Raw genomic sequence first — 25,493 nt, 5'->3', positions numbered from 1 at the left:
ACAGGAAAATCACGGATTCATCTATTGGGAACATTTATTTTGTTAGTTAAGTAAAAAAATCTTGGTTAACACTTACTCGTTTCAATAATTTCACCACATAAACGATGTTTGTAGGCAGGCCTACATGTATACATATGAAAGACATATGGTGGCGTTCATCATAATCGTAGGGAAGCATACAGTTGAAATTAACATTACATAAAGCTTAAACTGTGGTTCAGATTTAAAATAAGCACACAGCAAAATCAAAATATTTCGGCCGTTATATAATGACTTATCAATTTTAGTCTGCCTCTTTAAACTGCAGAACTGAAGTCTTGAGTTAATGTAGGGAAAACTTTTCAAACCCTAATATGAAAGGATATAAGGACACAATTTAACTCTCACTAACTTTCGTTAAAACATACTAGTGCAAATGTTTTGTATTCTTATATGAGCAAATAAAGTTACGGTGCCGACAATTTATCCTTGGGCAAGTGGCAACTATTTATATTTCCATTATTTACTATAGAAAAAAATCTTTTTTATACATTTGATTTATTAACACAATAATTAAAGTTTACTTTATTACTGATTCGATGTCAATTACTTATACAGATGTAGAATAAATGGACTGAATGGTATTTTTTAAAAAAGAAATAGAGAATAGAAACAGCAACACATGTTTCTTAAATCTAAATTGGCAAAGGTCACATAGTGTCTGTCCACATGATGCAACTACTTATTAAAAAACTCTTACTTTCCATTTAATGCCACAAAGAATATGATAAACAAGATCGACAAGATCAACACTGCTGTATATACCCATTTAAATATGTGACGTTCATGTTTATATCTGACATATACCTTTACATTTATTTATTCATAGTTTTGTTTTGATAGATACACCATGTATAAGTGTTATAGGGAATGAAATTTTTCTTCATAAACATCATGACATGTTTTGATTTGCCTTACTGTCCATTACATAATTATATCGAATTATATATAAAAAGAATTCCACGAAACGCCGTTTATAGACAAATATAATATAATTTAGTTTACATTAAATGGGCATAGATCTTAGATATCATCAAAGTTATGTGGAATGTTTTGCTTGTTATTTTGTCTCCGAGATAAACTTAACGACTACCTTGGAGATTCCCATTTTAGCAAGCACTGTTTGCGAATATAAACTCAAAAAATTTAGTTGCAAATGTTTTTGACAGAGAAACATGGAAGTCATACGATTTAAGAAAATCTGTCTTGCTTTTCAAAAGTTTCATTTCAAAAATATGAAAAAATAAGTTAGGCAATACGTTATTTTGAAACAAGTTTCGTGTTATGGTTTTATTAAATGATTATGAAACATTTATTGATAAAGATAAAGATGTTCAATTTGTGAACTTTTTGCTGTTGTTTTATGCTTCTTACTAATAGTCTCCTATCAGTTTAAAAAAGATAAACAAGCATACTCGCCTTAATGACTTTTTTCTTGTATGTTTTTATCAGCACTGATATTATAAGTAAAATAGCAAAATGTACTAATAATTCCAATGTAATCATTATTATTATGTATAATATAAGGTCATTTTCTAAACATCATAATTTAAATTATCTATTCTGTTTCTTTCAGTTTAATGTCTGCTTGAATCAGCACTCTTGAACTTATTATGACAGTGTATAATTTATTTTTGAAATAAATCAAAGAGAATTATCGTAAAGGAAAATGAAATATTTTGAAAACTTTTAACTTTTCTATTGTACATTTAAATTGTAAATGGTAGTACTTGTTAACCAAGGTTTTAAATATTTGAAATGAATGATAATATTGTTAAGAATTCAAGAGTAACAACAATTAAAGCTTTCAATGTAATACACTTGAAAAATGCAAACGAAAATATATACTTATAAGAAATATCATGTTATTTTTGCAGTCAATATTATCTGAAAATTCCTTTGATGTCATTAACGTTTTTAATTCATTAAGCCTATAATTATACAGGCACTATAATGTTTATTGATAAAAACTCACGATTTCGGCGAACATCATTTATTTCAAATAATGTAAAATGTCTATGTAGTGAATAGAAAATATGCCTAATGCTATATATGTTTTTTTCTTTAATGATGTTATTGTAGTAACAAAAGAATGTATCACATTGTATTTAATTCAAAAATATTTTTATTTTTACAGCAGTTGAAGTGGTAATACATTAACTGCATCTAAATTCAATGTTTTTTATGTTAATGCGTACACATACACGTATTGTTAAAGCTGATACCTTCATATTAGTTAACATATTATAAACAAATCAAGAAGACAAAATCTATTTTTAAAGAAAATCCCTTTAAGACTTAGAGAAATAGTGGGCATGTTTATTGTCAAATTTGACTGATAATGTTTATAGTTTTATCACCAAATGTCAACAAGTAAGATATATGGCTGTGTATTTCGATATATTGCAGGTTATTTTTTTGCACAATTTGTTATCATGTGCATTCAGTATGTGTGGCCATCTATTAATGATATTTATACCGTCATTTTAATTAACAGTTCTATATCTCACAGCGTGCTACTTAAACTCCATTTCAGGTATAACGCTAGTTTGTTAAATGGAAAGATTAATTAAGTATACCATCACAAAGTCTCTAACATAGCACTTTTTCGTGAAGAGTTGAAACTTTGGTATTTATTACCGGGAATATGCTATATGCTCTTATAGAAGATGAAATGCATCTTGGTAAAAATAAGACCTCGCGAATAATGTAAGTTGAGTAAATGAATCTGATTAAAGCACTTATCATTTTGCCAACACCAAAGCTTTATCAGGCTATTGCAAAGACACGCCTTATTGTTATAGTTTTTGTTATGATTTTTATGAAATGCGAGCAATTATATCACATACGTGTCCGGTGTAAAGATAGTTTTATAAAATATACGCCCAGTTCTTTAGATAAAACAATAATTAACAATAGTAAGATATAAAACATAATATTATCATTTCCATGATATACGATATATGTTCACTTTTTCTTTATAAAATTAGGTTCGGTAGAAGGGTTTGTTAATTTTTGCAAGCTACAGCTAAGTTACATATGATTTTAACAGTTTACATATTAATGTTGTTCGTTACTTTATATATGATTATCTAAAAACAGCCAGCCTTTTCTGTGAATAAATCTCTTCATTTACGTCAATTACGAAATAATTTCAAAATGCTGCTTCAAATGAACCATAAATATTGCAAAATACGTCAACTTAACTATATTTCAGTTTTGAGTATTATCAATTTATATTCTAGGAAAAAAGATCAAAATAGTCAAAAATCAGAATTTTGAAACTTTAAAACATAGGATATTGAATGGGTATAGTAGGTTTATTACTAAATTAATTTAACGAGTTGAATAAAATCATATTATGAGAGTCTCTGACGAGCATAATATTGTTTTATTCAACGAGTTCAATTAATTTAGTATTGAATCTACATGAATATGATATTTTGTTTATCACATATCTAAAATAAACGGTTAAACATAATTTTTTTCAATGAAGCGCCTAAAGTGTAACTCTAACATTAGCGCGCGTTTACACCATGTTTGCATAAGACGCAAATGACGTCACATCAAATTGTTATTAATCTAGTGTAATATCGTTTCTATTGAATGGCTTTATTACACTTTTGCGCCGTATGTGATAATAAGTGATCTGGAAAAACCTGCATAAAGCCAAATTAAAAGGGTAAACCTTATGATTCTTCACTGGAAAAATTAATTACCTTTCTTATATAAGTCTAGCAATGTTTAAGGTTTTTTTATCCATTGATTGCAACAACTTAAATCGAGGTTTAAAGATACCTTAATTACATATACAGTTTGCGTAACGTTAAAGTCTTTTTATATCACAGATTTTTCAAATATCATTAAAAGTTAGTAATGATTGGTAACTCTAGAAACGGATCATCATCTATAAGCTAGTACCCATTTAGATTGATCCATATTCTGTTAACTAACTTGATAAGTAACTTTCTAACATACAACAATTCATTTCAGTGTTACCATAATTTTTTGGTGCCTCGGGATAATCGATTATAATACATAATTGTATGGAGAAACGAACACTGATATGGCAGGTGCCAGCGGATTGCATGTATAAAAATCTCTCATGGCAAGTGTCGGTCAAAACAAGTAATTTTCATTTTTCTGAAGAAAAAAAATCTTTCCTTTACACGATTTCCTTGTGACAATGTCAAAAAATAATTATTTGAATTAATGTATAATAAAACTTTTGGTATTACAGATCAGCACTTTATTTTCTTTCTGACAATATATTATTCTAAAAGATCTTGGAATCAACTTATGTGTTTAATAGAAACATGTTGATTTTTTTCTTAAAGTGCTGTCACTTAATTCTCAAGTGCAGTCTAAGAAAAATAAAATTGTTTTCTTTGAATTGTTTCTGAGGGATATCCTCCGAGACCTTACTTCAGTGCATTTCTGCTAAATAACTAAATTTAAAATATATTACGGGCCTCATACTCAAATAACAACGTAAATTTCTTTGTATAAATACAATTGTTTCTCTCAGGGAATACGATTAAGAGATTTTCTGAAACTTTAATTTATATTTTTGAAAATGAGGTTCTCACTGTTATTTGCGTTTGTTATTGTCGTTGGAATATATAGTTATAATTTTTCTGAGGCTAGAGAGCCTGTATGTTCTAAATTTGCGTACGAAGAACAGCTTTTAGAGAAAATGATTAGGACTGAAATTAAGGTAGAAACAATGGTATATGAAATTAAGAAAACTGAGGATAATATCATCAGTACATTAGGTGACATTAAGCAAACAGTTGCTGATTTCACGGACATGTTTTCTGATATGAGAGGGAACATAACGGACGAGATGTTAAAAAGAGACAAAGAGATCAAAAGGAGAGAAGGTATAATTGAAAAAAAATATCAAATCAAATATACATTTCTTACAACAAATTTAAACTATTGAATGCAAAGTTTAAGATACTTTATATATCAAACTATTGTATTTTTGTGGTGTCTCAGTCAAGGGAGCTAAACGATGAATTTTAAATACATAACGTTAATTGAGTAACTCCCCCTAGCGTAACAGCTCCAAACTTATGAGATTTATTTCTTGGAAAATTCTCGTGCTTTATACACTGAATTACAGCTTTTGTATACACCCCCTCTTTAAAATATTGTATTTAACGTTTTTTTTGCTGACCTAAATTCATTACATTGATTTATAATTGTGTACATAAGATGTTATTTTACTATTCTACCCAGTCAATTATATTGCACAGTTCAATTGGTGTTGTTACTTCTCGTAATGATGTACTAAAATCAATGTACTAAAGAATTATCTTCGAAATGGCACCATTTCATGACATGTATAAACATGTTGCAAATAACCGAAATAGTTTAAATAAAATAAGAAATAAACTTTTTACTTTGTGCATGTTTCTAATAATGTATAAATTTGTAATTGTTGGTAATATAGATGAAAATTCATTGTATATCTTAATAACTATTTGGAATAGTAAATTTAAGTCAAAGCGAGACAAAAAAGTACAAACAATATATTTCTGCAATTTTTAACTTTCTGTAAACTATATACAATGTATAAAACTATTAATGTTGCAAAAATGACATTGAATGTACGAGTTTCTACAAAAAGCACACATACGCCTAAAATGTCCATTAATTGTTTTTAAACAAACCAGAGCATGTAATGAATGACATTAAAATAATAAATGATACATGCTTTACTTTTCTTATTTCCAAGGGAGACCGAAAATATAGCAACTATAGATATAGGATCTTTAGTAGAAAACTTACGAACTGAATACCCCTGAACTTTGGTTAGATATTAGTTAATAGAATTTTCTCACTTTATTTCAGAATCGTTCAAAACATTATTTAAAGAAACAAGAATAAACCTGACTAGTGACATCGAGGCTGAAAAAGAGAAACTTATTCAACTCCAAGGTATTGTTACCTATTGCATATCAATTGCGTTTGATATCTATTTATCTACAACGGATCAAAGAAAATTAAAATGTTGCTTACCTGACTCATGTTTTATATTGGTATATCACGTGGTTTATAATATATAACAAACAATGTTGATATAAAAATATGTTGCTCCATTTGTATATTTCTAACTCTTATAAGACGTCCAGAAAATTTTGTTTACATTCACACATTCTAGTTTTTAATTGTATAAATTATTAAAACTATACAGATATTGGCCGAATATAAGTAAAAGGTTTTGTTGCTTGCATAGGCCCCTTGAGTTAGATATTTTAGATACAAAATACAAAAATATTATTTCTATTCTCAGGAAAGCTCGAACAAGCTCCGATTGCTTTTTTTGCACATCAAGTGAAAGACGTGAAGCTCGATATAACGGATGAGATTATCATATTCGAGAAGACATTCACTAACGAGGGAACAGGTTACGATACGTCTACGGGCTTGTTCACAGCACCTGTTGGAGGACTGTACCAGTTTGTTGTTCATACATGTGTCTATCCTAAGAACTATATATATATTGGCCTTGTGATGGAAGGTAACGTTATTGCAAACACTGTAAACTATGGTGATTCGTCTCATTGCTGTAATACTTTTGGTGTAATAATGAGAGTTAGATCAGGAGAAAAGGTTTGGGTTAAAGCAACTGTGTCAGGTTCTAATTATCAGCTTTATCAAGACTCATATAGGATGAACACATTTAGTGGTGTACTTGTCAGTAACTGAATTATAAATAAATCAATTAACATTGATGGGAGTAAAATCAGATTGTTATAAGCTGACGTTAAACGTAAACGTTTCGATGTAAACTGCTTCAATGCATTTCTTGAGACTGTAGTGTTTTGTGAAATAGGTCGAAAATTGTCGATTTATCTATGATGTGTCTATATGTTGTGACGAATATTTTTATACCATGGTTTAGTTTGCATATTGTTAATATTAGTTAATGTTAGTATCTTATTTGCATACAAAATAGAGAAAATAAGAATCCTTAAAGAAATCCCAACACGGCATAATTGAAAATGTTGCAGGCTTGGTTTGATCGAGCCTACTGTCAAGTGCAAACTACCGTCCATACCCCCTAGCACCGTCTTAAACAGAATTCAACATTTAACATGAACTTGTAAAATTTTGAATTTTGAAATATCCGCATATTTGTTCATACGGCGGCTAAATGTGACACAGTAGTGCCATTCCATGAAAAGCGGCGTATGGTCCCCCAAAAGTAAAAAAGGCTTTTTGCCCTTTAACGAGGAAAACAATGTGCGGAACAACATAAAATGGAATTTTGAAAGGGGACCTGAGGTTATGAAGCCAGCACATCACAGATAAGACAGATAAACCATTCCAAAATGCTATGTTATGTGTACCTTGTGTGCTTGAGCTATAATCATCTTACTTTACAGGAATGTTTTTCAACATGTAAAGCTATGAACCTGGGGTTTTGCGTGTCGATTCTTTCCATTTTTGTTAGAGTGACTGCCCTTGACTTCGTATAAATTTGCAATTTATTAAACTTGCTCATGTATAGCTCAAATAATATTTGCACTTTAGTCCTAAACAAATACAAGAATGTTGGTCAGCATGTGTTGTTATGCACCTGGGGTTTTGCTTGTGTATTCATTCAGTATTCCCTTGACTTGTGTCCCGCATAGCCAAAATAAATTGACATAGAGTCAGTAGATTGATAAAACAGTGGAGTATGGGGGCACACAAGTCCTACGGACAAATTTCTTGTTTATTTACTTAATCGCTTTTTGTTTGCAACCTTTTGCTTGATAATACGTTAGATATAATACACACACGAATTTCTTAATTAATAATATTTATTGCATCATCTACATATACAATTAAAAAACAATATCAAATAAACAATAAATCTTTAATATATACATAACATTTATTGAAACAAAGTAAAATATAAATAAAAACCTGAAAACCCCAAAAACCAAATCACAATAATATATCATAGACTGACTATAGAAACTAATAGTTGTTAAACTGACCAGAAACAATATATATGTTGATACACGTCGTCAATTATTTCTGACACTCAACCTTCCTAAGATCATATTTTCTTGTGAAAATTCCAGAAAACAATATATTTTAACATAATATTTTCCTGTGATAGACAATATTCAAGAGGTACGTAACAGATGTTAATTGATACAAACTGTTGAAGTTAAAGTAATTTCAAGGAAAACATAATTAATATTTAGATAATACAAACACCATATCTGTAGTTTATAAATATATTGTTCCTTGTATTTATTCATACAGTTATCACAATCATTTTGAAAATATGCTTCTTAATGTCTGATTTTTGTGCAGTTCGATCTTACTGTTTCACAATTCCTTTTCAATATTCAAATCCCTTCGTTACTGGATGTACATGATGTGAATTGCGTTGTTCTGTTTTTGCATGTTGCCGTTTGACGTTTTAATGATGTTTATTCCATTAATGTCCTTTGATATTGCTAATGTCGATATTTATACAAAAATTAATAAAGCCTTTTTTGTATATATTTTAATAAAAGCGGTGACGTTTTCTTCAATTAAAAATATATTTTTCCGTTTAATGGTAATTGTTTTCTTTTATATATTTTCTTTCTTCAGAAACGTGCTTCAAAAAAAAAAAGCTTATGATAACCTGAATAAATCTTCTTTTTGTTTTGCATAATAAAAAAAAGATCAATGTTCTTTTTGTATATCGTACTTTACTTTTAAAAGCAAACTTTTTACAATTTTTTCTAACTAAAGACTTTCCATTAATTTTATCATCGTCTTGTGGTGCTTCGTTTTCTTCATTTTCTGTGTCAAATAATGAATACCCAGAAAAAGACGAATACATGTAACCATGGATATATGGCGCACGCTTTAGAAGTACGAGCCAGACCTGGTCCCCGGATGTTAGATTCAATATGGCGGTGTTCGACGACGTCGCCCACAACGGTATACTCTCTGCCCATATTGTCTCCACCATCGTTCCGTTGTTCATCAACATCGCAGCAGCCTACAAATGAAAACATTAGTAACAAATCAACATTTTTAGATATTTACCTTCTTCGTATATATGGTAATCAATGTTTTAAAGGCAGTATCTTTTTGTAAGACTGACACAATGTAATTGTATACTTAACATGCATTAAAGGGACAATTAAATTACGTAATGAATGAAATATAGACTTAAGTTACGTTCTTGAACTGGATATAAATTTCTGTGTTTGAATCTACATTTTGCATTACTTTGGTAATTATGTTATCATATACATGTACACATTCATATTGTGACCACCTAGATCTATATTGTGTAGAATTTCCAATGTAACATGTCTGCTTTGTGTGAAGTCAAACATGTTTATTTATACATGTATTTACAAAGAGACCGTGTTGCAATTATCAATATTTTTCAATATCAAATTTGAGCAAAGTATATCTTTTAAAATTCGATTCGTTTCGTATTTGCACTTTGATGTTATTAAACTGACGTCATTAATGACGTCATCAAGGAAATTTTATACCTTTTGCCCCCCCTGGGCAGCAATCACGACAGTAAAATGATACAAACCAGAGAAAGGAATAGTGACTCTTCTAGTTTGTTTATCATAGGCATCTCCAACATTTGTGTGAACCTTATCGAAAACAAGATCAATGTTTTCTTCTATCTGACCCTTGTTTTCGCCCAGGCCAGCAAAGAATGCCATACGATAGGTTTTATTAACAGACTTACCTGAAATATATAAATGCATTCACCATGCATAGTTCGTTCAATTCACAACTGTACATTAAGATATTTCTGGATAAAATGGTCCTATGTCAACTTAAATGTAAACTATCAGTTTATCAACATTGAAAACAAGGGAATGCTTGGCAGGTAGGTACATATTTTTTATCAAAGGTTTGTGCACGCCCGTTCACAAATTCTTATTTTATTTGTAAAAAAGAGCGATTTGGGACCGAAAACTGCTAGGAAACCAGTTTAACATCGCACAAAAAATAACATTGCGGTGATTCTTATAAGCCTTGTAATGACACGTTATATATAGAACAATGTAATATGTCAGCTTTCTTAAATCAATGGCCATTATAACAATAAAAGGAATAGGAAAAGCAGAACGATTAATCTTGTTTTCATAAAGTATAATGTGATGTTAAGGTTTTGTCTTTTACGTTTTACATCCTCCAGAGCTTGTAATAGGATCAATTTGTATAGAAGGATGATGTTTGTTTGATTTATCTATTGATTAAAATCTTATATTGACTGAAGTAGACATTCCGATATCCGACCTACAATTGCGATATCAGCACATTGTAAAAACGTATGAAATGACATGTTAAACTAGTATAAACGCTACAATAATATCATCGTCGCCAAAAGAAAGAGACAAGTTTTTTCCCCGGCCGTTCTTTCTAATTTTAATTTTGTTTTGTTGTTAACTGCCACAATTGCATTCAATCGCAGGCTAATTACCAGTTATAAAACACACCCATGTCTAACTTTACTAATTGCTTTTCACCACTACATTTTTTTTCTTTTTTTAGTGTCTTGGTGAAAAAAGGGAAAACTTGCCATGGCGGTTATTTCAATTCCCAAGCTTGGGTTACATGACTTTTAGACGACTATTGTTTGAAAGAAAATTCGAATATGTTGATATATGGTCTTACATGAACAGGCTCAATCAAACCGAGCCTGCAACATTTTCAATTTTGCCGTGTTTGGCTTTCTTTAGGGATTCTGTTTTTCTCTATTTTAAAATTATATTTGATTCTGTATCTCTTTATACATTTGTGCATTTGCATGTTATTAGTAAAAATGTCTTCAATAACTGAGTTTTATATATCAATTTCAAATATCGCACCATTGTATTGCGTCTGGGTAATTTTGACCGTGGCTTATATTAACTATTTTTAGGTAGCGACACGGCTTATATAGATATTAGTTTCCCGTATACTCCGTATGGAACTTATATGATAAATTTATGATATTGCTAGAATATAAAATATTTTTCAGATTACTAAAAGGTCAACACAACAAAAACTTTTTTTACATGTTAACGTACAGAAAATCAATTTATCGATATACGTTATTCTTATCATTAATTGTACATGTTATCTTATTTTGTTAATTTCATTTTTAAAAGAAGCTGATTAGCACGAACTACACACAAAACTATTACATTTAATAATATACATGCAAATATATTCATAGGGTTGTAACTTTTTGCTTAGACAACTAATTAAAAATCACAGAAATTCAGAAAGGAAAGTTTTTGAAGTACTCTAAAATTAATTATTGTGCATTGAAAATACTTGAAATGCAACAAAATCACACGTATATTTTTTTTTAAACATTGGACTGCCCAGAAAGCCAAAGGCTTTATTTTGAATGAGATCCATCGATTAATATATACTTAATGTTCCATGTCATTTTACAAAATAAAAGTTCAATTAACATCAAATGATCTAAGGATATGAAAGTTATTATATTTCCTTTTTTATAACGTGTGAATCTGATTTATGGATAACTAGAGGTCCTAATGTCGATACAATGTTATTTACATAGTGTAAAGTAACATTTTAAAGGAAAATATACTACTCGTAAGCCTTAGCTATACATGTTTTTATCTAAGAAGATTATGCATGCATGCAAAGTCCCTATTAAAAGGTAGTAACATTGTGACAGTTTCCCTAACAACGCATTCGGGTGGTCAAAAATTGTATGAGTCCCTTTTGAATATGGATGATATCTTTAAGATATACTTTTATGATGGACACTTATATTTACAAAATATTAAAGACATGGTTCAATACAGTTTGCTATTTTCTATAGATAACATTTAATAGATTGATTCCGCAGGTTAGAATGTCTAATGCTTTCGTTTGGAACACGATGATGAATAAATCTTCATTAACACATCTGGTTGGACTTGTGTACCTTTATATGACACTGAATCAAAGCAGAACACAATATTGTCTTTATCTACTTTCTTATGATTTAGCAATTAATATTCCTACTTGAATAAGGTTGAACCCCCCTTAGGATATGTGGCCTGCTTTATAACTTTGTCTTTTGACATCTTATCTGTGACATGCAGGCTTCATAAACACTGCTCCCCTTTCAAAATTCCATTTTGATTTGTTCCGCCCATTGTTTTATTATTATCATTATTATTTCTTCGTTTAGGGCACACGCTTTCTATTACCTGGGGACCATACGCCGCTTTTCATGAAATGGCACGGAAGTGTCAGATTGAAAGTTCCATGATAACCGCGGCATAACATATCTGCTAATGTTTCTTAATTCAGAATTTTGCCATTTCATATTTAAATGTAAAATTCGGCTTCAAACGGTGCTAGGGGGCATTGACGCTAGTTTACATTTAATAGCACCACAGGCTTTATCAAACAGAGCCTGCAGCACTTTCGATTTTGACGTTTTGGACTTTCTTTATGGGATTTTCATTTTCTCTATTTTAGCATTTTAATACAAAAAGTTAAGACGTGGGTAAAAGAAAAACATCTATAGTAAAATACATTCATTTTGTTTCAGTAAAGAACGGGATAGTTTATTGTCCACAGGTTAATGACATTTTCTAACATGTGTAAACAGATTAACATTTTCTTCAGCATAAAATATTAGTTTTCAGTCTTGGCCAATAATTTAAATAGCCTGATAAAGTGTAAAGAAAAAAATAAACACAATTGGTAAATAACAATTATTTAAAATGTAAATACACATATCGCAAAATGACTCATTGAAAATTTAAATACTTAATCAATAGAATATTGAAGCTGAAGCGATAAATTTCCACCATGTTTTAACTAAGAAAACAAACCCTAGGGAGGTAAGCACCGGGGGACTAAAGGGAATAACTCGCAGGTGGTTCATACAAATAGCGTGTCAACCAATGAAAATTCGAAAACAGTGTTTTCAATATTATTATATACTTATAAATCAAATATCGACACATTTTGATGAAATAAAATGTGTATTTTCATTGTCCGTATTTTCACAGTAAAAATTTATTTTTCGCTGCAGTGGAACATATATTTTGTATTTACACTGGCATCTTGTCGGACTACATTCTTCTAAATTCAGCCAATACACAATATTTTAGAGGAAGTCTTTTAAATTGTCACGTCTGAAAGAGCAAAATGCATATAAGAAACAGAAAACTCAAGTTGTTTTTCTATAAATAGATGATTTATTTTCATCTTGTGGTATGAAATTTATTATATTTCATACCGCTCAATAAAAAATAATCCTGTATTTATAGAAAACCCATGAATATCCTCTATGTGTCCGATTGAATTGTAATCTTTAAATTTATGTTATTTTAGGAAATAAAAGTAATTTTCAAAAATGGGGAAATACATAAAAAAAAGTTCATTGACCCGATGTGATATTATGTCTATCCAAGCGTTAATGGTCAGGTAAAAACCAAAATAATTTGACATTTTGTCATAATTGTGTTCAATTTTATATTTTCCTATGAATAATCAAAGTATTGGTAGTATAATTTAGCTCGTTTTATAAACATTTTTACACTATCAATTATTTGTCAATCACCTTGTGAAAGTCAATGTTTTTAAATACATTATTAATTAAACAAAAAGAGCAAAATGAGCATAAAGTTACGTTGAATATTAAGTGTTCACACCGAAACGCTCAAATCTTGACGAATGTGCATTTTTTTTTTCACTCACATAGTCTTAAAATAATTCCTAGGGAATTTTTTGTATCAAAGAAAGTAAAAATGAAAGAAAAGTGTGGAGATAATGCTGTTATATAAGACTTAAAAAGATTGTTAGACACTCTATTGTTAGAAAGCCTTCACATGAAATCGTAACCGGTTTTAATATGATATCATATCTTCTTACCAAATATATAAAAGAATTTGAAGTGGTCACATGCGCGTCATTAGGTCTTAGATTTGTTTATCTATCACATTTTATAGCGTACTGAACTTAGTGAGTGAGTAAAATGTTTGCATCAATATCAAATAAGTATCATGTTGTAAACAGCTCATTGATTAATAAAAGAAATACGGAAATGCAAAACATATAACATGGGAAGACATGCATTCTATTTAAAAATCTGTTAGAACTGTTAGACGGTCTATCGATAAAGGTATAAACATAACAAGTTTGTATGAAATTATGTTATATAACATTTGGTGAGATTTGCTTTTAGCGAAGTATTGTAAAGAAATAGATTACGCATGTTTAACAAACGTGCAAGAAGCTATCAATATTACGGCAAAAATAACGGGAATACTTAAAAAAATATATGATAATTTACTTGATTTGCTTTAAAGGCCCATTACACCCCAGACATATTTTTATTTTCTAAAACCTTTAAATTTTTTGTGTCCTGATATAATTTCAAACATAGCTACATGTTGTCAATCATCGGAGCAATCTTTTGCTTCTGCTGCTTTTGGTAATTAGTACAGACATAAATATTTAGTATTTTGTATCGAAGTCAAATACTTCTTTCTTTACATACTTTCCTACTTTTATGACAAAAATAGTTCTCATTCACCTCAAATTCCTTCTTGTTAAGAAACATTTAACATACTTTAAATCCAGTATTTAAACGCCATAAAACTCTTGTAAACCGTTTCTAAAAGAGATAAGAACGCCATAAAACTCTTGTAAGCCGTTTCTAAAAGAGATAAGAACGCCATAAAACTCTTGTAAGCCGTTTCTAAAAGAGATAAGAACGCCATAAAACTCTTGTAAGCCGTTTCTAAAAGAGATAAGAACGCCATAAAACTCTTGTAAGCCGTTTCTAAAAGAGATAAGAACGCCATAAAACTCTTGTAAGCCGTTTCTGAAAGAGATAAGAATTTATTCGTTTCAAATGCTTAATTTGCCTTTTAGTAATTAGATAATATATGCAAAAGAAACAAAAACACGCACGTTTTGCAAAAAAAAATGTAAATGACTCATATTTTGATGCAAACTATCCAGCGTTCAAACATATGACTTTTCTATTTATATACATAATATACAAACCTTTAAACAGAAAATAAAAGGTTAAATAAATAAAAACGTTCTTATCCGACTTCGTATTGAAGTTCGCATATCACGAAACTGACGCACGAACTTCTATGAACTGGCTAAATTTTCACAGCTGTTCATAATCTTCCTGGATAAAATTAACACTAGAATTAAGAAATTGAAATCTAATAACCTTGCCATCTGTTTAATGCATAGATTTATCTGGTCGTCAAATCTTTTAACGCAAGTTAACACAAATTAATCATTTATAATTATTTATTATCGCGTTTAAGATGCAGATATTAATTTGAAAATATAAGCCTATTATCTTACTGAACTAGCAAAATACTGATAATTAGCGTAGATAACATTTTACAGACATATGTTCACTGTTTCTTTTAAACATAAGGCCCGGACTAAGTAATTTTCAATAATGCTAAGATGTTTCAAAAATGTATTTAGATTTTATATGGCTACAAAACCTTTAAGAATCTAGCAATATTAATTGTTCAAAATTGTAAAGTACCGATAGGTTCAAATAAATCAAACGTGAAAGGCTTTAAAATAAAATTGTTTTATCAAAAATATAACTGACCCTTGATGTTTGGTAAAATAAACAGGGCTGGAGCAATAATAATTAATTGACCAAACTGGTTGGATAAACATAATATGAACAAGCCAAGTATGTTATTTTCATGTCATAAATGCGCTGCTAAGGTCATGTCTGGCAGGGTTGCTAAACAGATGAAAAAGATCGTTTAATGATCGTTTAGCTATATATTTTGTCAAGAAATTTATACGAACAACAACGGGAATAAATCAGATACTTCAGTAAATGGGCGTAAAGACTCAACCACAAGTTTTAAGTAGCTACTGATGTGTAACAATGGTCGCATGTCATACTTATTGTATCAATATGTACAATAAATGAAATAAGAGAAATGGTCTATTATAGTCAAAGCATGAACGGTTGTAATGTAATACAAAAAAAAAGATCGCAATATCAACTTAGCATTGTTTTAAACAAATTACGCCTACTCAATAAAGATATTTTATTATGCCTGTTTTTTTTCTTTGAATGCATAAAAGTTCGTGTACTGTATGTCTTGAGTAGTGAAATTCTGTTCTCTTCAGAATGACTTTTGATATACGGGCCTCATTTTCAAACTGACATATTTTCTTTGAATAAATACAGCAGTTTCTCTCACATGGTTCAATCCTGAAAGCTTCTCAGAGTTTATTGCAATTGTTCTCATCAAAATGAGGTTCTCATTATTATTTGTGTTTGTTATTGTCGTTGGAATATATAGTTATATCTTGTGTGAGGCTAGAGAGCCTGTATGTTCAAAATTTGCATACGAAGAACAGCTTTTAGAGAAAATGATTAGAACTGAAATTAAGGTAGAAACAATGGTGAATGAAATTAAGAAAACTGAGGATAATGTCATCAGTACATTAGGTAACATTAAACAAACAGTTGCTGATTTTACGGACATGTTTGCAGATATGAGAGGGAACATAACGAACGAGATGTTAAAGAGAGGTGATGAGATAAAAAGGAGAGAAGGTATAATAAAACAGTTATTTCACAGCAAATTCACATTTCTTACAGCATATTAAACTTTTAAATGCTAAGTTAAAATAATTTATATACAAACTATTGTATTTTTTGTGGTGTCTCAGTCAAGGAGGCTAAATGATGAATTTAAAATATATAATGTTAATTGAGTTACTCCCCTTGGCGTGAGAGTTCCAAACTTGTCTATATACACTGAATTCCAGCTTTTGTATAGGACCACTTCCTCCTGTACATATTGTATATATTGGCTGGGTTGAGCTTAATTCTTTACATTGTTTTATGATTGTGTAAATAATATGTTATTTTACTGTTCTATGCAGTCAATTATATAGCACAATTCAATTAGTGTTGTTGCTTCTCGTAATGATGTACTTGAATTAATGCTTCGTAATGGCACCCTTTCAAGAGGTGTATAAAACATGTTAACCGAAACAATTTTAATAAAATAAGAAATAAACTTTATACCTTGTGCATGTTTCGAATAATGTAAAGTTTAATTTGTAATTGATGGTTATATGGATCAATATATCTTAATATTTTTATTGATTTGTTAAGTTTAAATATAAAACTATTAATGTTGCAAAAGTGACATACATGTATAATGTACGAGTTTCTACACAAAAAAGGCGCATACGCCTAAAATTTTCATTAATTGTTTTTAAACAATAACCAGCGCATGTAATGAATGACATTAAAATAATAAATGATACATGCTTTACTCTTTTTTATTTCCAAGGGAGACCAAAATTATAGCAACTATAGAGATAGGATTCATAATAAGAAACTTACGAACCTAATACCCTTGAACTTTGGTTAGATATTAGTTAAAATAATTTTCATACTTTATTTCAGAATCGTTCAAAACATTATTTGAGGAAACAAGAAAGAACCTGACTAGTGGCAACGAGGCTGAAAAAGAGAAACTTATTCAACTCCAAGGTATTGTTACCTATTGTAAATCAATTGGGTTTGATTTCTATCTATCTACAGCGGATCATAGCAAATTAAATTGTTGCTAACTTGACTCATGTTTTATTGGTATATCCCGTGGTCAATAATATATAACAAACAATGTTGATATAACAAACAATGTTGCTCCATATGTAAATTTCTAACTCTCATATGGCGTCCAGATAATTTTGTTTACATTCACACATTCTACTTTGTAATTATTGTAATTATTATAACTCTACAGATATTGGCCGAATTTAAATATAAGGTTTTGTTGCTTGCATAGGCCCCTTGAGTTAGATATTTTAGATATAAAATACAAAAAAAAAATATTTCTATTCTCAGGAAACCTCGAACAACCTGCTATTGCTTTCTATGCACATTACTTGAATGACCTGCTTCTTGATACTACAGATGAGATTCTCATATTTAAGAAGACATTCACTAACGAGGGAACAGGTTACGACACATCCACGGGATTGTTCACGGCACCTGTTGGAGGACTGTATCAGTTTGATGTTCATACTTATAATAGAAAATATTCTTATCTGGGTCTAGTGATGGAAGGTGACGTTATTGCAGCAGATGCTAACTATGGTGATGCTAATCATGGCTGTAATAATTTTGGAGCAATAATAAGATTAAAATCAGGGGCAAAAGTTTGGATCAAATCCACATCGTCAGCTTCTAATCGCCAGTTATATCAAGACTCATATAGGTTCAACACATTTAGTGGACTGCTAGTGAATAACTGAATTAAAATTAATACATAGACAATAATCTTAATAAACTCATTTCAGTGTTAATACCTGATGCGAAACGAAAATATTTTGGTGTAAATTGTTTCAATTGATTGAGACTCAAATCACATCAGAATGTCATTTGGCTATTTTAATACCTCCAGATGAGCCTTATTATTTGAAGAAAAACAAACTTGCGAAAAATGTTCAATCTTTTAAGTACAGTAAAACGACTTAAGATTTAAGGGACTCCACTGAGGTTTTTTGACATGATGGGATTGAAAATGTCTTTTCCAGATAAATGTACCATTTGATATAGGTTTAGACCACTAATCTTTGTGCAAAATTTCAGATCATTCGCGCACTTCGTTTTTCCAGGATAATAAGTCAAATTGTAAAAAAAATGTCCCAAAATAAAAAGCATTTAAAACGCTCTTCACTCAAATCGGCTAAGAAAAGCCCAGAAAAATACGATTTCAATTTATTTCTAAGTATGTTTCTTAACTATCTTTGCATATGTTTCTGTTTAAAGTGTCCCAGCTCTTTTTATGTTAAGAAAAATCAAATATTATGTTTTTAGGCTTTTAAACCTCAGTGGAGTGCCTTTAAAGCAATAGTTTACATGTTATATTCGACAGATGACTCATTTTGCAGTATTTGTCACCATAATTTCCAGGAATGATTTTTTGGACCACTTTTGGTAACAAACATGGACTATAGGTGCCGTTTTCAATTTGTATTAGTACTTTTCTTTGTTCACTTTACAATACCCTACTTTTAAAAACATTTTCAAAATCTTCATGAAAATGATCATGGATCTGAAGGCATGCTGCTTTCACCGTATGCATGTAACATTTTCTGTTCCGTTATGGCAATGTCGTTGTGTACAGTTTAAAACAGACATTGATGTCATATTAATGTTCACGCCAAGTTGTAGGTCATTAATTTCTCGCACAAAGCTATTCAAGTATTGCGTGAAGATATTACTACTCGCTGAGCGACGCGACTCCACAATAGTTTTTGTTACAACTAATACAAGCACCTGTCACGTCTATTCAATTTTAAAGACTATTTCACCTAATCGAATTAAAATCAATATATGGTCCTCACACTGATCTGTCTTTCAGAATCCATTTGTAAACAATTTATTAAGTAATCGCTTGTTTTATAAGTAAGGCTCCACGTTTACACTTTGCTAATAACCTCTATGTACAAGAATAAATAAAGATTCAGGGAGGGCTCATCATCAATTGAATCAGACAAATTTTTTGCATTATTACCCCTTTTTACCAAAAATTCACGAGCACATTTTGCAATGGCAATGCTGTGTGGAGGGTTGTTTGTTACATTGGAATAAACCACTAGAATTGTAAAATCATGATTAAGCAATGATTAAGAATTTTGTAAAGACAATATGGTCATTTCGATTTAAACGGTAAACCGAATATTTTAAAGTTATGAATGAAAACCGAAAACCGAATCCGTTAAAACGTGTAAATCGTGAGGGCCTATTTATCTATATACATATTACTACAACATGAGACAGTAAATATACGCCACTATAATTCAACGGTTTATTTATTGTCAGAATTTTTGTCTTTTTAACCTCGGAATAAAATTCTCAATCAATCAAATATAATTGAAAGAGGTTATGTTACACTGGTCTCTACAAGAGGACTTTCGGTACGCATATGTTGGAATGCGTATCTAAACCACATCACATTTTTATATTGCAGTCATATAACGTTAAAGATTTATTTGATGAGAATGATAATACCGGGTAATTCACAAAGAAGTTCTTTCGCTGTAAAATAGCAACTCACCACCTTGTGATAATTTGTTTGTATTTATGACATTAACATCGTATATAAGCTAAACTGAAATAAATAGGTTTTCATGGCAGGTTGTTATTCCTTATATAGGTGTATAAAGTAAGAAAAAGCTTTGTTTTGTTATACAGCTAAATACTTGGGTAAATGCGTTTAAATGATTTTGCGGTCAAAAATCTTTTTAATAAGAAACCTATTTTATTCTTACAAAGATTCCAGTAAATAATAACGTTAAAATTTTTTGGAAAATATAATACGATTTACGTTATAAGTTTCGTTGGGTGGTGAAATAGACAATATTACAAGGGTTGTAAAAATAATGTTTTATTGATACAAATTGGGGTTTCAAGTCCATAAAATGAAAATGCCATCCGGCAAATCATTAATAAATAATGATAAAACATCAAATCGGAACAGTTTAAAATTAATAAAGTTGAAACTAATATCATGTATTCACCACCGTATATCAAAATTTGACGTAAAGTCTTTTTTGTGGCGCTGCTGTGATATACAACTGTTTTTCTTTTGGCAAATGTTTTAATTTCTTATGAATTTCTTTATTGTAATTTGCCTTTAGGCGATTTTCCGCCCGATCGTTGGTGGTAAGTATAAAATACAATGGGGGGATTTATAAAGCTTTCTTTAGGAACAGCAATTTTTTTCATACAAATTATTTTTTAAAAAAAAAATTCTTCCAAATGGAATTTTTTTTTTTTAAGGTTCTGCATTTTTTGGCAAATGATGGTATAAATATTATGTAAATAATTTAAACAAATGCAAAATTAAACAGACCGGAGGAAAACGTCAGCGTAAAAATGAACGTCACGGATAACACCAGAGCCTCATTTGCCCCTTTTAACGAAATAACCGAGGAAATGGTTTTTTGTTTCTGTAAACCATTGTGTGGTATAAAATTGTTATCACTTAACAAGACAAAAACAATTTGAAGTATAAAATAGACGCCTTGTTTGAAATTCTGAACCGTAAACCCTAGTATAACGATGCTTTTAAATCTTCCAGAAAAAATAGTTTTTAAATCAATTCGGGATAGATAACTGTATTTAGGATTTTTAAACGTTTCTCATGCGTTTTTGCCTTTCCCAGCCTTTACCTCGACATCCAACCTTTGAATCGTCAATGATTTTGAATTTTGCTGGTCAGTGAAACCGTATCAAATATTATTGTTAAATATCTAACATTAAAATGTTTTACGTCGGAGTTTTATACTTTTAAAGAAAATGCACTCAAGTCAAAATGCTAATCAGTTTCCAAACAAATAAAAAATGCAATTTTTTTCCACGTGCTCCAAAGGAAACTGTCCAATGCGTGTTTGCTTGGACATTTGGGATTACTCACGAATAAAAATAATAACCTTCATAAAAATTCTACGAACCCTTTCGGTTTGCGCCTCTATACCATGAAAACTTATAATAAGAACTTTTTTTGCTTATTTTGAATTAAATGACAGTAAATATTTAATAAGATTTAAATCTATGTTTAAACCACAATATTAAAAAATGGTCGCACTGGTAAAACTTTTATGTTAGGTAATGTTTGCTTAAAAAATTATGCCTAAGAGGAAAAAAATTTAAGTGTAATATTAAAAATAAACAGGAACAAAACTGTTGTGTTAATATCACTTGTTTAACGTTGCTTTGAATGAATGCACTCTTTCCAACAAGAGAGTAACAAAAACAAAGGTTTCGTTATGACTATATTTTATAAAAAATGTCATGGTTAACAGTATACAGTTATTTCATGGATGTTTATGGAACAGTCAAAACTGTTGCCCCGAGGACCAGGAATGACATTTGGAACTGTTACCAGATGATGAAGGCAACAACATACTAATAAACATTTTTACAACTGTTTTAATTGTTTACAACTGAATCCTATAGACGAACCACTACTGTCTATTGACCTGAGCGACAAGTGGCGGGCGGAGTAATCACTGTTTGTTCAAGCTGTCATCATCATATGAGTTGAAATGTTGCCAATTAAATTTAAAAAAAAAATTACTTGCCAAAACTTCGCTTAAGGTGGTTAAGAAAATATACAATCGTTTTATGCAAAAACTGATATATTTATTGTTTTTGATTACAAGTTTGTGATCAAAGTTATGCAGATACAGATGTGTAGAGAATCAAGTTTTAAGCGCATATTCACCACGGATATATGTACTGTTGTGTTATCCTCCTTATTAATAATTCTTTTAAGAACGGCTATACATTGTTTGTGTTTCTTATTATTTATGTTAAAAGGTAATAATGTATTTGCAGAGATTTGAGAAAAAAGGAAAAGAAAACTATATAAACTTTACTAAGCATAAATGATACATTTAAAAAGTGTGGATAAAGTAAATGCAGAGTTGACATGTATGTCAACTCCCTTATGTCCACTCCAGGTTTTGGTTGGGCTCCCTTCTGGATGTCCTACTTTGGTGTGTCGGGGGGCTGCGTCCCCTGTGAACGTTGTCTTTGCCTTGTTGATCTTAATTATTGTTTTTTTGGACATTTTTAATGCACTCCAGCAGGCTTTAAACCCATGAGGACCTAGTTATACAATATAGCAGTGTATGACAAGTATATATATCGTCATCTTAGTTTATAAAAAAACAATAAAACGATATTCATTTTTTTAATTGGGTTTATTATATTAATATATCAACAATAGAATTTTTTTTAATTAAAGTAAGTTTATATCATTATAGGATGACTTAGTATTTTTAATAATATAAGTCAAATTTTTGGATCACGATTAAATTGAGGATATAAGAACCTAAGCTGATACAAAACTGTAATGCAGAACATATGGAATATAACGTCAACAAAATAACCCCTCTTATTGAAACATATCGTAATTGCGGTATCAATCATACCTTAATTGCTTATTTATAGTACCTTATTTCTTATGATAAATGCTTCACTGACGTATATTCCTAAGTTCCCTAAGGTGTATAAGCTACGTTGTCCAATATTTTCGGCAATATACTTTTTCTAACATCAATTATTCGTTAAGACATTCAATTACAAAAATTATATATGAAAAAGTTGTTCTGTGTATGTTTTTCACACCAAGTATTTTTATAGCCTTCTATAATTACTTTTCAATTATATATATATACATAAATTTGTCAGTCAACATTCTTCAAAATAGGAGGCACAGGCTTTTCTTCTGTGTATTTAAGCACATTTATACAAATGTTGATAAGAAGTGAACATAGCTTATTGTGCCTGTAACAGCTAATGTACAAACAAAGCAACCTTCCTGTTATATAATACTACCCGAATATCAGAATAAACTCAAAGTCAATGGAATCATCATTATTATTATTATTATTATTATTATTATTATTATTATTATTATTATTATTATTAAAATATTTTTATTATTATATACTGTCATGTATAATATTTATATAAGCACATTTTCTAAACATCATAATTTAAATTTTGAGAAACGTTTGTATTTATTATTTTTTCTTTCAGTTTTAATGTATGTTTGAATCAGCACTCTTGAAATTATAGAATGTTTAATCTATATTTGCAATGGAAGGGAAAGATCGGGTGTGAAGAAAAATGAAACTTTTTGAAAACTGTAAGCTTTTTTGTTGCATTTAGAGGAATAAAATGGTATATGGTACTACATGTTAACCGAGGTATGAATTATGATATTGTTTAGGATTCAACAGTAACAGAGTGTAAGGCTTTCAATATGATAATCCTGATAAATACCAACGAAAAAATCTGCTAATAAGCAATATCATGGTATTATAACATTCAATTTGCAAAGGGAAGAATTAAGTATAAAATTAAATGGTTACTTACAAAGCACCTTTTTTGAAGAGTTGAAACTTGCGTATTTATTTTCGGGAATAGGATATGTTTGTATAGATTATCAAAAACATCCTGGTAAAAAATAACACCTCTTGAATAATTTATGTTGAATAAATGAAATTCATTGATGCTCTTATCATGTTGCCAACAGCTAGAATTTTTCAGGGTGTTGTAAAGACACGCCTTGTTGTTTTTGTTTTTTTTTTCATCACGATTTTCATTAAATGCTAACAAAAATATTACCTCCGAGACCGATATAAAGATAGTTGTATAAAATATAGACCAAAATTCTTAAAATAAAACACAAAATATTAAGATAAGAATAATAATGTTTTCCTTTCAATAATACAATAATATCTATGTTTACTTTTCTTAATAAAATTAGGTACGGTAGGAGGGATTGTTAATGTTTTTAAATGACAACTTAGTTACTTATGATTTTAACAATTTGCATGATATTCTTGTTCGTTACTATAATTATGATTACCTATATATTGGAAAACAAACAAATCAGTCAGCCTTCAATGTGGAAATAAATCATTAAATATGTACGACCATTAAAAAATTTAAATTCTATAAGCTCAATAAACAGCTACAAGTAGTTGTACGAATGGAATTAAATCTTCAGAATAAAAATTAAATGAGTAAAAGCAAGTCCGGATAAAACAATATTAAAATAGTTAACGAAATGTTCCTTCGTTTCTGCCACTAATTGTTAGTTTTATTATTTACGATTTTGATACATTTATAGCAACGACTTCAATCGAGGTTTAAGATGAACTTTAAAGGACGTTATTTCACCAACGGTTTCTGTAATGTAAAAGTGCTTTTTTTATACAGATTTTTCTACTAACATTATAAATGAGTAATGCCTGGTAACTTTAGAAACGGTTCGTCAGTCATGTGCTTGTACCCGTTTATAATGACAAATATTTCGTTAACTTGATGAGTGACTTTCTATATAAAACAATTCATCTCATAGTTGCAATAATTTTCTTGTGCCTCGAGATAATCGATTTTAATACTTAATTGTATTAAAAGAATCTAATACTGCTTTAGCAGCTGCTAGCGGATTGCACCTATCAGAATCTTTCATGATCTCGATCAAAATAAGTCTGTAATTACGAGTGTGCATCAATAAATTTCGTGACAATGTCAAAAAATAACGATTTGAATTTACGTATAATAATACAATTGGTATTAAAGGTCAGCACATTACTTTCTTTATTAAAATATATCATTCTTAAAGATCTTGGAATCAATTGTATGTATTTTATAGAAACATGCTGATTTGTTTTTTATGTTTCTTGTTGTGCTGTCACTTAATTCTCAGTTGGGAAGTGTGGTCTATGTAAAGAAAATCAATCTGCTTCACTCGACTTGTTTCTAAGGGATATCCATATTTCAGTGCAGTTCTGCTAAACCATTATACAAAAAATATAATACGGGCCTCATACTCAAAATAACAACGTAGATTTCCTTGTATAAATACAATTGTTTCTCTCAGCGAGTCAGATTTATT

The 25,493-nt window shown here is 29.9% G+C and overlaps 3 protein-coding genes across 3 annotated transcripts; 2 read left to right on the top strand and 1 right to left on the bottom strand.

The window, feature by feature from the left end:
* Positions 1–4,618: 4,618 nt before the first annotated feature.
* Positions 4,619–7,244, top strand: LOC132754609 (complement C1q and tumor necrosis factor-related protein 9A-like). Its single transcript, XM_060745267.1, has 3 exons — positions 4,619–4,922; positions 5,899–5,985; positions 6,341–7,244. The coding sequence occupies exons 1-3, from the start codon at positions 4,736–4,738 to the stop codon at positions 6,754–6,756; spliced, it is 690 nt and encodes a 229-aa protein (XP_060601250.1). The 5' UTR covers positions 4,619–4,735; the 3' UTR covers positions 6,757–7,244.
* Positions 7,245–7,856: 612 nt separating this feature from the next.
* On the bottom strand, positions 7,857–9,734 carry LOC132754602 (complement C1q tumor necrosis factor-related protein 3-like). Its single transcript, XM_060745258.1, has 3 exons — positions 9,552–9,734; positions 8,681–9,043; positions 7,857–7,868 (listed from the first exon to the last, which is right to left on the bottom strand). The coding sequence occupies exons 1-3, from the start codon at positions 9,732–9,734 to the stop codon at positions 7,857–7,859; spliced, it is 558 nt and encodes a 185-aa protein (XP_060601241.1).
* A 6,534-nt stretch (positions 9,735–16,268) lies between these two features.
* On the top strand, positions 16,269–18,321 carry LOC132754601 (complement C1q and tumor necrosis factor-related protein 9A-like). Its single transcript, XM_060745257.1, has 3 exons — positions 16,269–16,603; positions 17,468–17,554; positions 17,912–18,321. Exons 1-3 carry the CDS (start codon positions 16,297–16,299, stop codon positions 18,319–18,321), a joined length of 804 nt encoding a protein of 267 aa, XP_060601240.1. The 5' UTR covers positions 16,269–16,296.
* The last annotated feature ends 7,172 nt before the right edge of the window (positions 18,322–25,493 follow it).

Source organism: Ruditapes philippinarum, unplaced genomic scaffold, assembly GCF_026571515.1.
Source record: "Ruditapes philippinarum isolate M1 unplaced genomic scaffold, ASM2657151v2 ctg6321_1_1_1_1, whole genome shotgun sequence".
Taxonomy (NCBI): domain Eukaryota; kingdom Metazoa; phylum Mollusca; class Bivalvia; order Venerida; family Veneridae; genus Ruditapes; species Ruditapes philippinarum.
This window is presented reverse-complemented; position numbering and strand designations above follow the sequence as displayed.

Coding starts and splice junctions, on each gene's coding strand:
- LOC132754609 (XM_060745267.1), top strand. CDS start 4,736: ATGATTAGGACTGAAATTAAGGTAGAAACAATGGTATATGAAATTAAG. Junction 4,923..5,898: donor AGAGATCAAAAGGAGAGAAG/GTATAATTGAAA, acceptor ACTTTATTTCAG/AATCGTTCAAAACATTATTT. Junction 5,986..6,340: donor GAAACTTATTCAACTCCAAG/GTATTGTTACCT, acceptor TTCTATTCTCAG/GAAAGCTCGAACAAGCTCCG.
- LOC132754602 (XM_060745258.1), bottom strand. CDS start 9,734: ATGGCATTCTTTGCTGGCCTGGGCGAAAACAAGGGTCAGATAGAAGAA. Junction 9,044..9,551: donor CTGCCCAGGGGGGGCAAAAG/GTATAAAATTTC, acceptor TTTCATTTGTAG/GCTGCTGCGATGTTGATGAA.
- LOC132754601 (XM_060745257.1), top strand. CDS start 16,297: ATGAGGTTCTCATTATTATTTGTGTTTGTTATTGTCGTTGGAATATAT. Junction 16,604..17,467: donor TGAGATAAAAAGGAGAGAAG/GTATAATAAAAC, acceptor ACTTTATTTCAG/AATCGTTCAAAACATTATTT. Junction 17,555..17,911: donor GAAACTTATTCAACTCCAAG/GTATTGTTACCT, acceptor TTCTATTCTCAG/GAAACCTCGAACAACCTGCT.